Raw genomic sequence first — 15,614 nt, 5'->3', positions numbered from 1 at the left:
TTCAATGTTAAGATTTATAAAAACAAATGAGGGTTTCTATCTTAAAATCAATGAGATTGAAAGACTTATAATTATATTCTTATTACTGTCTTGACTCAGAATGTTCTTTGGAGCTTTTTGAAATTTTTTTTTTGAAAAATTACATCATATTTCTTTGATCTTCACCTTCTGTGAGGTAGTAGTTATATGAAAAATCAAAAAACCACTCAGAACCAAGAATTTTGGATGCAACATGTTAATCAATATGCAAAACATTGTTTATGGTCATAAACTATGACCTAAAAGAAATAAATATATAAATTACTTTTGAAGTTAGTTTCCAAAAATGGTCTACATGACAATAACAAAGGGATGAGTTGTTTTTACAGTGACTGATTTTGAAAAATAATATTGGCATATGCCTGTCTTAAAACTCTGTGACAATGTTTTGAATGTGTATTTTTATCAAATTTCATTTTTCAATATATTTCAGCATGCATTCTGTTTCTGTACCCTCCCTGTAGCAAGATCTCATCTGCTTGACTTGACATTCCTCCCACCAATCCATGGTGAGGTCACCGCTGACTTCAACACACCATCTTTGTTATTTCTTCCCATACTTCTAATTCCTTGTAAGCCTGCCTTTTCCCACTAATGTTTCTTTAGTCCTTTCTAAATTATAAAATTAGAATCAGACTTCCTCAGGGAGCTGTGAGGTATTTACAAAGGAAAAAAAATCTCAAACTTTAATTCCTTCTAAAATACTTGGAAAATAAAATTTTGACCTCATTTCTTTACATTATTGCCATAATATCCAACACCATCAGCCCCCTGCATGACTTTTTATGGAGATAATCACCCATACAGGCCATCCTGACTTCCTGTCAATGCATGTAGAGTATAATCGGTAAAGAATAGCTTCATTATATTTTCTATTAATGAAGTGTTTTTGTGTAGAGATTGATATGAAGCTTTATGTTATTCATGAGTTATTAATCTACAATAGAAAGCAGAATGCTCTTGATGTAAACATAAACAGATTACTGAGAGGCAATACAAGTGTCCATCCTTAGAAACTTTTGTGAAAAAGGAAATTTCATTAAGTCTTCCAGTACTAACACCGAATTAGAAACAGAAGAACTGGATGATTTTTTGGAGCATCTTTTAACCTTAAAAGTTCAACTGAATTCCTCAAGTACATAGTGTCACTACTACACAGGCCCAGGACCCAACATAACATATATGCCTTCTAAATATTTGTTGACCATAATTATAGGTGTCTAATACACCTAAAAAGTAAGCAATTAGCCAGCTGATTCAGGTAAGTTAACTTACCTGCAAAAGTTTAGTCACATCTAAATTCTGCAAGGTACAAATAAAAGTTCTCTAGCTTGTTTCTCTGGCCTCTGACTTATATGAGTGGCATGACACAGTAACTGATTATACAGAATCAAGTATAATGCTTGGTTTTAATCCTCAGATCTGCTACACATGAACTATGTAGCTTGGGGGACAAAGTTGAGAAAGAAATAAGATAATTGATGCTGTTGAGTGGCATGTTGAAAAGTTGAGACTTCATGTGGGAGAAGTGGGCACAGATGTAAAATGGTCTGATCAGATTTTTACCTTAGGAAGTTTACTTCAGAAGAAGTGTGGAGGACATTTTGCAGAAGTGCAAAATTTTTATAACATTGTATTGGTCTATTGAGAGATAATAATGCTACTGTATGAATCAAGACAATGGCAAGCAGGATGACAATAAAGGAGCAAAAGAAATCAATATTAAGGAACAGGTAGGATCTTATAAATAAGGGAATAATTGCCTTAATGGAAAGACAGAAAGCGGGAAATCTAAACTTCTGAAATTGGACAAATAGTTGAGGGCTGATCCCAGACTTCCTCAGGGAGCTGTGAGGTATTACAAATGACTTGTAAGGAATATAAAGGGAAAGCAAGTTTTAGAAAAATAAAGGTGTTTAGTTTTGAGAATGTTTAATTTGAGTTGTCTGCCAGATGTCCAAGTGGATTTAACCCATGGGAAGATTGACATATGGATCATTCCCTGAGAATCTAATCATATTATTAAAAATCTCCAAGCTTTTGCCTCACTTTTGTTACTATAGTCTCTCATTTTGCAGTTTTTCTGGAAATCGCAATCAAATTTTCTTCGTTTTATTAAAGAACAATAGTCATGTATATGAAATTCATTACTTTTGCTCATTTACCAAGGAAACTAGAAGTTAACAATTATACCCAGAGTTGGCTAAATTAGGACTATTCATTTATGTTGGAAAGTAATTTAGAGTAAAAAAAAAGAATCACCATGAAAACATATGGAAAACCCTGTATTATGTAGGTAACATACTATAATTCTAACTATGTGATATCCTGGGGAAAAAATACAGTAAAAACTTGTTACCAGGGCTTAGGAAGCAGGAAGAGAAGAATAAGGTGAAGCACAAAGGATATTTTAGGGCAATTCAACTATTCTGTGTGAATACAATGGTGAATATATGTTCTTATACATTTGTCTAAACTCATAAAACATATAACAAAGAGACTGAAACCTAGGGTAAATTATACTTTAGTTCATAATAATGTATCCACTCATCAATTGTAACAAATATACTACCCTACTGAAACTTGTGAATAACAGGGGAAATGGGAAAGGGGGAGGAAAAGGAGCTCTTTAGAGCTCAACTCAATTTTTCTCTAAACCTAAAATAGTTATAAAAATAAATTCTATTAATAATAATTTTTAAAAATCACACTGGTTCTCTGAACACAATTTTTGCCCTGATACTCTAACATGTATTTTTACTGTATTTACTGAACTGAGATCCCTACACATGTAACACAAATAATCAGTTACTGCATTGCTTGATAGGAAATTCTGCTTAGCAATATATTAATGTGCTTTTAGCAGCTTTGAAAACTATCTGCTTTCCTGTTTGTAAGTTCTTGACAAAGCATATTTCCTCTGTCCCAGTCTATGTGGTTCCAAAGCAATATGACTTGTCTTTACTATTGGCCATTTCTCTAAACATTATCCATTATGAACTCTAACCCTATATGTCCAAACTATGGTCCTCAAGGAGTTTCAGAAGCTTAACAATATATTGATTTCTATTACTGAGTCCCTTACCACACTTTTCCAAGAGGTTTAAAAAAATACACACACACACACACACACACACACAAAACGCACACACACACACACACAAACACACACACACACACACACACACACACACACCTATCCTGATGATGATAGGAAAAAAAGGCCTGGGGCTCTTCTTGAATGTCATGGGCAAGATATTTTTATAGCAGGGAAGAGAGCTGTTAGTAGCCTCCAAAAAAATTAAAAAAAAAAAAAAAACAACTATTCATTAGAAACATGAAAGTACTACTACAATACTGAAATTTTTGAAGAAATCTAAGAAAAGCAAAACAAATAGGCCAAAAAAGGGGAAAACAAACCAAAAATAGAAGTAAGAAAACCACTTTCCACTTTCAATCTCTGTGCTTTTAATTTTTTTAAAAAAGGCAAATCAATCAAAATGGAAATTATTTATGGCTTTAGAATCACAAATTATTCCTGGGCTGATGCAATCCAGTTCATAGTTTGCTTTCATAAATTCAGGGTGAAAAGGTCTCAAATTTTCTTTTGGTAAACAAGTGTTAATGATGTTGGCACAAAGAAGCAATGTTTTATGGTTTCCAAAGTGACAGAAAAAGATACTACTATTATGACAATCATTATACCGATGAGAAAATTACAGCTTCAAGGTGTTAAGAGATTTCTTCAATATCCAGCATATTAAACAGTAGGGTAACCAGGTCTGCTGAATCTATATATCCAGTGCACTCTCAGGCTCACTGCTGTCCTAGGCAGAAATTATAAACATATTCAACAACAAATTCTTAGAAACTAAGTCATGTGGTATATGTGGCACTTACCCAGAGGGAACAATAATCATGTTTAGTAACAGATGCAGATTAAATATGCCATAAACATTAAATGTCACATAGTTATTGCTTGCATACTGCTGAAAGTGGAGAGACAGGAGAAGAGGTTAAGCCACCTGCACAGGTGAAGAGATCCACCATATCCCTTTCAGAACTAACCTGAAGTTACAGAAGAGAAAGTGGAAGGGGCCTGAGAAGGTGGACACTTCTGTCTATGAAGACCTGCTTGCCTCTAACATCCCTACCTGGCAGACTGAGCATCTCCTAAAATAATGCTGATCTCCAAGCATGGTATCCCAAGATCCTGCCTAGAAAGGGCTATAATCTAATGGGCCAGTAGTATTTAAATTGCAGATTTTGATCAATCAATTCAAGGAGTCACCAGCATAAAGAAGAAAAAATAAATAAACAAATAAAAACCCCAAACAATAGAAGATCACAGAGCAGAATGGAATGAAAGAACTAAAATGTAAAAATGTCAAATTGCAATACCTATCATAAGAATATTTACATTTGAAACTGTTTTCAGGAGTGTGGGGGTGGGGGTAATACTGATCACCATGTAAAATATATTTATTTCTCTGGCAGAAAGTTTTAAAGCCTTTGGCCTCCATCTCATGATGCTTGGACCAATGCCAAGCAATCTGCATTTGCAGCAGGCTGCTATGGCTTGCCTTTCTTTGTGCCTCCTGCCATTCCAGAGCAGCTCTTCAGCCAGGATTCTTGCTAATCACATCATTAAAGTATCAGAGCTGAGAAAGTGAGCAAGGACAACACAGTCAAAGCCACTTCCCATCGTTAATTTTGTTTAAAATCTACTGACATAGTTGTCAATATGGCATTGTAATCTTTGATAGTATATTTGAACATGCACAAATGTGCAGCTAAAAGAGTTCTATATACGATTTATTTCCCATCATCCTTTAAATCAACTCAAGACAATTGAATTGAATTCTTGCACAGAGCTTTGTTGATGTAGATTTCACAAAAAGCATTGCTTTTGGATATTTGAAAGGCTTGCCTTAGGAGTCAGAGGATTCAAGTTCCAGCAAGAATTCCTTTGTCATGGGAACCAACTATCTTAGTACACTGGTCAGATCAATAAACATCTCCAGGCCTCATTCCCTCAAGTATAAAATGAGTGAGTTAAACTAGATGACTTCCATTGCTCTTGCAGGTCTAACCATATCCTATTTAAGTCTGTCATACAAGTTTTTGAAATATTTAGATGACAAAAGATTCCCTTGGTCCCTTCTACAACTCTCTCCATATTGAATAACAATGATTAAAAACATTTGAAGAATTTTCTTACTTGGTTATTAAATATTCAAGAATTTTTAAAAGTCCATCAGTTTAAAGTAAATAGTAAGGAACTTTTTCACACTGAAGGTAAAATCATCATTTATATATAGCAATTAGCACATAGCAAAAAAACAAATACTCTTCAATACATAGTCCAAGCAATAGAAATAAATATTGCACAGTCTTTGAAATATGTATGCATATTTTATACTATGTAACATTTTATGAACATAAAGCATAGTTACTTGCATAATCCAGTCAGGCCCAAGTCCTTTAACCACAGATTTATCAGAGAAAAAAAATGGTCATTTAAACTCCAAGCATTCAAATAAATAGGGTTAGAAAACAAAAGTCTTGATGGGGACACAGTGTTCTTTCATAACCAGAAAGTGCTGAACTAGAACAGAACATGGGAAGAACTGTGGACAATAACACTTGATTCTTATAGTCTGCATTAATCTGCAGGTTTAAAAAATAGACATAAAAACTCGATTACCTGGATTCTGAGTTTAGACATAAAAGATTGATCTTTTGTTTTAGAGGGTTTTTGTTGCTGCTGCTTTTGCTATAGCTGTTATTTCTTGAATGTTTTCTAAAATTTTTGAGCAAGAAATTGGACTCAGGAGTTTGTTAGGCTAAAGGCAGGTATCTGTGTCTATGACCAATGATTTTTTAAAAAGGAGAACAATACCCAAAAAGGAAAAAAAAAATGTGTCACCAAAAGAAAAAGAAGCTGTGAGAAAATGTCCATGTTTATGAATAGATGATTGGAAAGGAATTAGTGTGTGGAATAAAGAAGAATGAGACAGAGAAGAAAACAAGTTAACATAATAGCATAAAGTAAATGAATCAGGTATAAAGAACAGATGACAGGCTGGGCACAGTGGCCCATGACTATAATCTCAGCGGTTCAGGAGGCTGAGGCAGGAGGATCACAAGTTCAAAGCCAGCCTTAGCAATTTAGCGAGGCCCTAAACAACTCATTGAGACCTTGTCTCTGAATAAAATGCAAAATAGGGCTGGGGATGTGGCTCAGTGGGCAAGTGCCCCTGAGTTCAATCCCTAGTATACAAAAAAAAAAAAAAAAAAAAAAAAAAACAGATGACAGGTGAGAGAGTACAGAGGATGATTATTGGGGGGAAGAAAAGTTGTGGATTTCAAGACACTAACACAAAGCCAGAGCCAAATGTCCACGGGTTCAGATTAAGTTAGGATGAACAGGTGAAAACTGTTATTGGAAAGTGACTATAATTTCAGGTCGTTGTAAGCAGTAACCTTCCCCTCCGCCCTCCCATTTGGATGAAGTTTTCTTGTCCAGACAGAAACATTTACTGGAAGTTTGTTTCTAATGTTAAAAGAAACTTACTCCACACTTTCATGAGATGAATTTCACTCTCAAACATTCTTACAGTATCCCAATTTACCTGAATCATGAAAAATGTAACTCAAAATTTTAAAAAGTAAAGGAGATGAAGGGATAGGATAGAAATGAGTCTCCAGTTTTTGAGTCCTTCCAGAACAGATGGCTGACACTCAACTAGGATTGTCAACCTTCCAAATTCCCTGCAAACTCTGTGGGCCCAGACACTCTGCAGGGCCTATCTTACCGTGGACAATATCAAATTAATGCTGTTGAGAGAAGATGCTCCCACGTTATTTAATTGGTTCCTGTGTTTTTTCTAAAAAACTAATATTGCCTGGGTTCTTTGGACCTCCAATTTACTGTGATTGTATTTTTAATGTCTGGGGTACCTTTGCCTCTATGCTCTTTCCGCATTTTCATCAATTATTCAATTATGTGCTCCTTTGCTTATTTTCTACAAGACAACACTGATTTAGCATCCCCCTTAATATTAACACTCAATATGAGGAATGTGACAGCAAGCGTGTGGTGTGTGCGGTTATTTTGTCTTGTTTTGTTTTACAGTTCTTAGTCTTGGTGTAATTGAGTTCATTTGTTTCCTTCATGAACATCATATGCACTAGTGTAGTCAGTCCTGCCTTACTTTCTAGGGAGAGTAAGCAGCTACGTTTTATTTGGTGCATGAGCACTTACTTCTGTAACAGTGCTAGGGATAAATGATATCAGTACATTAACTAAGTGTGCTTTCCTCTTAATTTTTTTTTAAATATCTCATGTGATTCTTACTATTGCCCAGCAAGCTAAATATTATTAGGACTATAGTTGCTGTTATTATTGTTATCATGTGATCCCTATTTTGCAGATTTGATGGGAAAAAATCACTAGGGATATTAAGTGACTTTTCCAACACCATTAATCTAGTTGGTGGTGAGCTAAAATTTGGAACCTGTTAGGAAACTGTAGTGCTATAATGTTTGCACAGATCATCTGATTTTCTGAAAGCAGTTAGGAGGGGACAAAGCCAAGGAAAAAGCAAAAGCAATAGCAAGCTCTAAAACATGACAATCTCCCCCGTATCTGATGAGGGTGAAAGGAATGCAGCTTGATCCTGGTAAAGAAGCCATCAGGAAGGCCTGTGTGCATGGTGGTGCTCAGGTTCAGGGAGATGGGCATAGGGAAGTGTGCTGTTGGCATGAACATAGGAGAGTTCATCCAATAGCATCCCCTTCTTCTAAGGGAGACACCATCCTTCAATCAGAAAGAGATGTGTTGGGTGGGATGGGGTGGGTTTTCCTTGACAAGAGTGAAGTCCTCTAACAGGGTGATAAGTGGAGGCTGAGATGAAAATCATGTACTGCTTTGTATCCATGGAATTCTAACATTCTTTAGGCTATTCAGAGTAGCTGTTGGCAGAAATAGTGGGTTTGGGCTTCATTGTGGCTTTCAATAAACCTGGGGTTATACCCATGTCATTAGGAAGTAAAAGAAAAGCCCAATGTTCCTTCTTAAACCAAGAGTAAGTTTACTATGTTGCAGCAACATAGCCAGGTAGTTGAGTATACAGGTTAAAAACACTGAATTGCTTAGGCTTGAGCTTTAGCTTTCTTACCGTATTGCTATGTGAAGTAAACAATTGGCATAATCTTTCTCTGTCTCTTGAAAATTAATGTTTCCATAATTTATGAAATATTTCATTTATTAAAAGAAGAGTGAGATTAGGATTAGCCTCAAAAGGCTGTTTACAGGATCAAAAGAGTTAATGCAACCTAAGCATCTGGAGTTGTACCTGGCACAGAGTAAATGATCAATCCATGGTACGTCTTACTATAATTTAATGTGTGCCATAACCACTTGCAAGTCAGTTTAAGGAATAAAACATCCGAAGATCACTCAATTCATCCATTCCCCAGAAGAATGAACATGTGCTTTATCTTATTCCACAAGATAAAGTATTATATGGAAAGCAAGCCTCTCTTAGGATAGGCTTGGGGCAGGGGTGTCAACCACATTTAGAAGCCACTTCCCCTGATTGTAATGCTTTGAATTGTTTTGCCATTTAAAGTTCTTATTTATTCATTAATTTTAAAATTCATTTTAGACAGGGTAAGGGCAGTTAAAAGTATCATTATGACACATTTAATCTATTCTGTGTACCAAATTATAAATACATCAGTGAATCAACTAATAAAACTAGATACTGAAAAACATTTTTAAATATATCTGATATACATTGTTCCATTTCAGTGAGAAAAGTAAAAATATTTTTTAAATTTACTACTTTTCGGTATTAGCTGATTTCATTTCTGCATTTCTGTTTTTGGAGTAAGTACATAGATATAAATTAGCATTAAGAACCCACAAAAGTAACCTGTTGTACAGATTCAATCATTGTAGAATATGTGCTAGAATTGCAATCCTATTTTTAGTGCTGCACAAGTTAATTTCTTGAGTTAAAATATAACAATTTAGATACAATATTGAAATTCCTAGTCTTAAAGGTTTATCTGATTTGATTTACTATCTCTCAGAAAGGAATTTATGAGATAAACTCTCCAAAGGACATCTGATTAGATATTGGTGTTATTCATGGCCTTCCCATCATTGGTTTGAACCCAAAGTGGGCAGTGACCCAAGTCAGCATGAGACACTCATTAGGAAGCCACTCTTTAAATATTTCAATGGTGACTTTTCTTCCTGTGGACAGATGTTCCTATCCAAAAAAAAAACCTCCCAAATTTTATATCAATTGACCTCTTTGTTTGAATGGTTTATATTTATCCTAACAAAACAATTAGAGAAAAATATGATGTTTTGCTCTAATTCCTGGCAAAAGTAAGAGAAAGAGAAAAGAAAGAGAAAATTGACCTCCACTCACCTTATATGTAATATTAAATTTTTGTTATGCATTCCATATTTAATCTTTCCAGGTCATCTTAAAGCAATGTCATAAAATGCAAATACCTATCCACTAATTATTATTAATCTTATTTTCTTTTGGCTTTTGCTTCAGATTTTAAAAATGACTCAGTACAAGGCTCACATAGACACAAATGTCACAGAAATCTTTTCAATAATTAGATAAATAGCTACAAGTAGTTTATCTTTTTTTTAAATAGATGAACAACTAGAAATATAATGAACTAAAACGACTTTAACAGACTGTCAGGGAGTGACAAGCAGAAATAAGACAGTAATTCATTTTGATATTACTTCAATTTCAAAAAACGTGTAGCCGTGACTAAAAAAAGTAAATATATTAAGGGTATTTCTTCTAAAACTTCACAAATGACTTTATTATACATTTAAATTGATTATGAAGAAAAAAGAAGAGTAAGTACCACTATTCCCCTTAAATAGAATGAACCCGTTACCCTTCATGTTATTGCCTTATCTTTATAAAACTATAGATTTGAAACATTCTGGGAATGAGGACAGGGGGCAGAAGTTTGTTCAGAATGAAAACTAAAGAAGACTACAGTAGGGTCAGTGTCACAGCTGGAGTAAGTTAATGCACCTTGTCCTCTTGCTCTCTTGAGTCTAGCACAAAAATAAATTAATGGATACTTAGATTATGATTAAAATTCCTTTCTTTCTAGTTGTGAGGTAACCTTCCACTTGTATCAACTATCAATCTCCATGATTTAGAATGAAAGAAAAGGAATCATAATGTAGATGGTTACAAAATATTTCAAGTTCTTTTGAAAATTTTACCTTAAAAATATTTGTTTCTAATGTCAGTGGGTATCCAGAAAGAATAAGCAGATTATTTACTCTTTAGCAGGGGAAAGTTGACTGGGGTTTAAAAAAAAATGTCACAAATAATTTCAGAAAGTGAAGAGATTACTTACCAAAGTAGACTGCTTAGGTTATTTCAAAAGCATTTTATTTTAAAGATGCAATCTACAAATAACAATTTTTTCTAAAAACTCCCTCAAGTTCTGTTTCAATAGATTTTAAGAATTTATTCTAACACATAACTCCATTGTTCTTCAAATGTCCAAGTTATATTAAAAAATCATGAAATCTGAATTTACTTTAAACAGTTTCAGATTTTCTTTAAAGATACATGCCAAGATGTTTGCCTACATTTAAAATAAAGTTGTTTTGTCACTGTTCTACTCATCACTTTTAAAATAGTTTCAAAATACTACATTGTATTCAAATTAAATTCAGCTACTAGTCTCAATAAAACGAAGCAATGAGTAAAGAATAAGAAGTTATTAGAAAAACAACTCCAGAAAGTTTTACAGTCACATAAAAAAAATGTGAATTATAAAGGCAAAATGATTTTTTTCATTGCTTGGACATTTTTAATAATTAGTTTCAAAGGTGGCCTAAAAATTCAACACCTCAAACTCCAGAGGTGATGTTAAACGGTATACTTAATCAAATATATTTATCCATGTGATATTGAAAATTTTGCTTAAAACTAGTTTTGATTTTGAACATTTGAAATACTTTCTTTAGATGTTGAAATATATATATATATATATGTATATATATATACACACACACATATATATGTAATAGTCCTGCAAATTAATTTATCCCAAGATATATATACCTACATGCATTACCTTTAAAAACCCATTAGCAGTAGCTGCAAATGAAAAATCAAATTAAAAATTAATGTAAATTATGCAATAAAATATTTTTTGCTAATTCTGTATCAACCATTTGAATGCTACCACTCTCAATTTTCTATGTCGGTTTCTGTTGTAACTCAAAACTGTGTCTGTAAAAGAAAATCTAAGAATGAGAATTTTAATGCCTTTGGAGAACAATATGTCTTATCTCTGGGCCCTATAAATCTTTCTTAAAATTTAAGGATACATTTTCTAGGAGTAATTTACAAATAATCCACCATTACCATAGAACAAACAGAACCCCTATAAATAAGAATGTTTCTCTTCATACGAAGTCAGTCTAGAGCGAATCAAATGAATTGTGGATACCATTTATTCTCATTTTCACTTTTGAGATTAGGGAATTTTAAAATTTCTTCAAAAAAATTCTTCAGCAATGGCAGTAAAATTTTTATTTTAATTTTCTATCCTGAAAAATTAAATTAAATATTTGTTAAATTTTCCTTTAAGACAAAAATGATGAAAGGCAAATTTTTTAACCTTCCAACTTGAAGTTGCATCCTAAAGTTCCTTATTCCTGTATCTCTAAATGGCATATATTTCAACATCATCAATCATGGACAAAGGGGTTGGGAAAATCAAACTCATTAAGCCTCAGGATGACAACATATAATTAGATACTTTGATTATTTGACACTTGGCTTCCAATCTTCTCTACCATATTTTGTTGTTATGAAAGATAAAAATTCAGAGCATTTTAATTTCAAGTCAAGAGATTTCCCTAAAAATGGAAGGGCCTTCTTCCCTCTTTCGGTGTGTTTAACATTTACATGCTGTTTTTGAAAACAAGAATACTAAGAATTTGGGTGACTACATAACTAGGTGGAATAAAAAAGATAGCAAGACTAACCAGTATACAAATAATTCCTCTTTCTGCTCCAAAGAGAAAATCTATTTGGTTCTTCACAATAGTATATGTTTTAGACCTTCTGCTAGACAAGGTGGGGAGGTGGAGTACACAAAATGTAGTCCATCTATCCTCTTTCTATTAGATCCAACATTTTGTTTTGCTTTACTGTTAACTGCAATATGTGACAATCTTCTCAAAAACATAATGTCAAATTTTAAGGACCTGCTACATAAGTACATATAATGAAACCTATTTCATAGAACTGCCAACTTATGGAGGACATATCAGAAATTCAACTCATTTGTAAAATAAATAAATAAAACTTCCATTTGAGGAGAGCAAGTAGAGTTAGAAATCAGAAGCCCTCTGCTTTAGATTAAACTCCAAGCAACATAATTAAGTAAATCCTTGGAGGAATACCAAAATAATTATACATAATGTGTAACTATTTACAAGCAGGTATACTACAAAACGTAAAAGAAGATGCGACATTCTGAGATGTGTTCATCAGTCTACTCTGTAAGGCCATGGCTAGTGACAGTGCTAATATAACTCATCATTTGACAGAGGAACATCAGGTATTGGGGTCCAACTGCATGACAGGAACAAAATGAGCTTTATATGAACTCCCGGAATACACATGGAGTAGAATTGAAAGCAACCTCTAAAGACAATCGGGTCCCTATCTCTTCGTAGGAGTATACATACCGCTAGGTTAAACTGATAATGTGGAATTAGAAGTCAGTAGCCTTAAAAAAAAAAAAAAAAAAAAAAAGTCCTCTGGTTTAGATTAAGAGTATACATTCTTTCTAACCCTTATTCCATTTAATGATGGACTTCCAAGAGTCCATTAGGTTCATTGCTGTTGAAAGTGTCAGGGTGTTTCCCAGGAAGAGGAAAAGGGTATGAGCGCAGTCATACAAGAGCTGAGGCATAAGAATGTGTGTTAGGATGTGCAAAGGTTTCATAAGTATATGCCAAGGTTTCCTAGTAAGTGCATATGTACATACGTGTATAGCTTATTTTCCTTAAGTCCCTAAACGAAATAAGAAAGAAAGGAAGGAAGGAAGGAAGGTAGGAGGCAGGGAGGGAAGGAAGGAAGGAAGGAAGGGAGGGAGGGAGGGAGGGAGAAAGACTGAATACAGACCTTGCAATCCTTTGAGAAAATAGCCGAAATGTTTGACATTTTCAAACCTGGGAAACATTCTCAAACTGCAAAACTAGCAAAACTGTCCCCGTGAGAGGGCAGTAGGGGGCCAAGCTAGGATTTGAGTTTCCCTGACTGACCAACCAGCACCAGGCTGGCTGTCATCCTTCACCCTGCCGCCTGGGCTGTAAGCAGAGGCGACAGAGGACTTTCTGCACTCAGAACCACATCTGCAGACGCCTCTGAGGAAGCAAGAAAACAAAGATCTACTGGGCATGGGTCGCCGCTAGGGCTGACACGTGCTGTGCGAGGTGCATGTGCTGTTTGCCAAACTGGCTTTTGGTTTTGGCCTGCCACAAAAGGAGCAGAAGGTGGAGCTGTTGTGGTTCTCAGTACCCACAGAGCCCCCTCTCCTGGCCGCTGTGCACCGGCCACAGTTGGTGCCCACAGTGTGCGCTTGCGGCTCTGTAGGTATCTATTTGTGCAACTGTTTGTCAATGTAATTGTCTGTGTGACACAGAGACGTAATCGCCCGCAGGATATTCCCTCTCACAAAAACATCTCTGGTGTCCTTGTTCTATCGCCGGCGTTTAGGACGCTGTCATTGCACCTCATAATTTTGCTTCTTCATGGTTGACTTATTTACAATTCTACAGGAGTGAGAATAGTGCATCTATGGAGCTGTTTTCTACCAGTGACTTTACTTCTTTGAAGGAAGAAAGTGGTTGGGAGAGGAGAACCTGAAAAGAGGTAAATCCCTCTTAAAACTGTAACATGTAATGGAGGACCAGGATCTGGACTCTGCCCAGTCTGAAATTCTGCTCTGCCACTTACACCAGCTGTGCGCCTGGGGCAAATCACTAATCTCTCAGTGACACAATTACTCCATTATGGAATAGAAAAGCAACAGAGCCTGTCGTATTGAGTTGTGAACACTGAACTAGTGAACACGTAAAGTGCCTAAAACAATGCCTAGCACGTAATAGTTGCTATGGGACAGATAATATCTTCATCAGCTGCATCCCCTTGGAACGCACTAGGTTTCAATAGGTGCCCACATCCCGAAGCAAATGTGAGGCGGAACCCTAACCCAACCACTCCATGCAAGCAACAAATACCCAGACACCCGCGCCAGGGCAGACTCAACTTTGGGGACACCCTCCCCAGCGGTGGGCGCGCCACACCTGAAGTCGCGCTCCGACTATTAAGAGGCTTAAAGGCAAAGGGAGCGCGCGCAAAAGCGCTGGTCCGTATCTCCCCTGGCTCAAGAGTGTGTTTGCATTTTCCTACCTGCCCCAGGTTTTTGCCCTTCTTACTGCCGCCGAAAGCCAGTCCTTGGTATATGCCCGCAGATCGATTGGCAGCCTGGGCAGGCGTCTCCCCGCCCAGAGAGGACTTGATAGAGTTGAGTTTGGTCCGCGAGCTGCCGAACTGTGAGCTCTCCACCATCAGCACCGCGGCCAGTAGGAGTAGGCAGCGGGACGAATCCTTGCCCCGCATCAACGCGGCCATCTCCCGGCGAGGTGTTCCGGGGAGGCGCAAAGCCCGGAGGGATGCGAATGAAGGGGTAAGAAGGAGCCCAACACCGGACCCGTCACGTGGGGCGCAGAGGGCTCGCAGACACTGTTCCCTCAACCCTTCCTGGTTCGGGGACCAAAGACCCAATGAACTCAGTCTCACGCCTTAAGCCTGGAGCGAGCACCCGCTTCTCCACCAGGGCAGGAAGTTTCTGCAGTAACTTCAAGCAATCAAAGGCGAGGCGCCTTCTCGCCAAGGAGGCGTGACCCAAGGTGCTAGAAGACCCAGCCCGGCGGATCGCACCGCTGGGGTTGGTCCGTGCTTTGCACCTCAGAGTTCACTCCGAAATCTCCGAGGTTCAGTCCTTCTCTTAACTGATCAGCAGGTCTGCAACAGTTTCTTCGCCTTTGGTCTCGGTTGGGTTTCTCTTCTCTTTTTTCCTATTCTAAATGTCTCAAACTTTGCAGGTTATCAGGCTGTATAACGGGGAATCAGAATCGCCTCCAGACCGGACCCTCGAGATCCGAGAGGAGCTGACGTCCCCCACGCGCGATCTCACAGTCACTCTGAGGCGCTTGCTTCTGGTTCACACAGGGTAACTACCCCTGTGAGCAGCGACACTGCGATGCCCTGGGAGCCCACTTGCGCTCTGCGCAGACTAGTACTCTGGCACTCGTGCGCTCCCTCTCTCTCCTTCCCTCTCCCTTCCCCTCTCCCTCTCTCCTCTCCTCTCCTCTCCCCCCGCCCTCTTTGCTTTTTATAGCTTTCCACAGTGGGCTTTTCCTCCGCCCCCAATTCAAGAGTGACAAAGAGTGAAAACGTTTCTCTCACCCCCGCCCG

At 36.9% G+C, this 15,614-nt stretch overlaps 1 protein-coding gene across 1 annotated transcript in view; it reads right to left on the bottom strand.

The window, feature by feature from the left end:
* Positions 1 to 14,963, bottom strand: part of Dkk2 (dickkopf Wnt signaling pathway inhibitor 2) — a 95,940-nt gene extending 80,977 nt beyond the window's left edge. The window contains exon 1 of the mRNA XM_076864657.2: positions 14,547 to 14,963. Within this exon, the coding sequence (XP_076720772.1) occupies positions 14,547 to 14,768 (222 nt within the window). The 5' untranslated portion in view covers positions 14,769 to 14,963. The remainder of the gene's footprint in view (positions 1 to 14,546) is intronic.
* Between the last annotated feature and the right edge of the window lie 651 nt (positions 14,964 to 15,614).

Source organism: Callospermophilus lateralis, chromosome 8 (assembly GCF_048772815.1).
Source record: "Callospermophilus lateralis isolate mCalLat2 chromosome 8, mCalLat2.hap1, whole genome shotgun sequence".
Lineage (NCBI taxonomy): Eukaryota > Metazoa > Chordata > Mammalia > Rodentia > Sciuridae > Callospermophilus > Callospermophilus lateralis.
The sequence above is the reverse complement of the archived record's forward strand: the minus strand, read 5'-3'. Positions and strand labels throughout refer to the sequence as shown.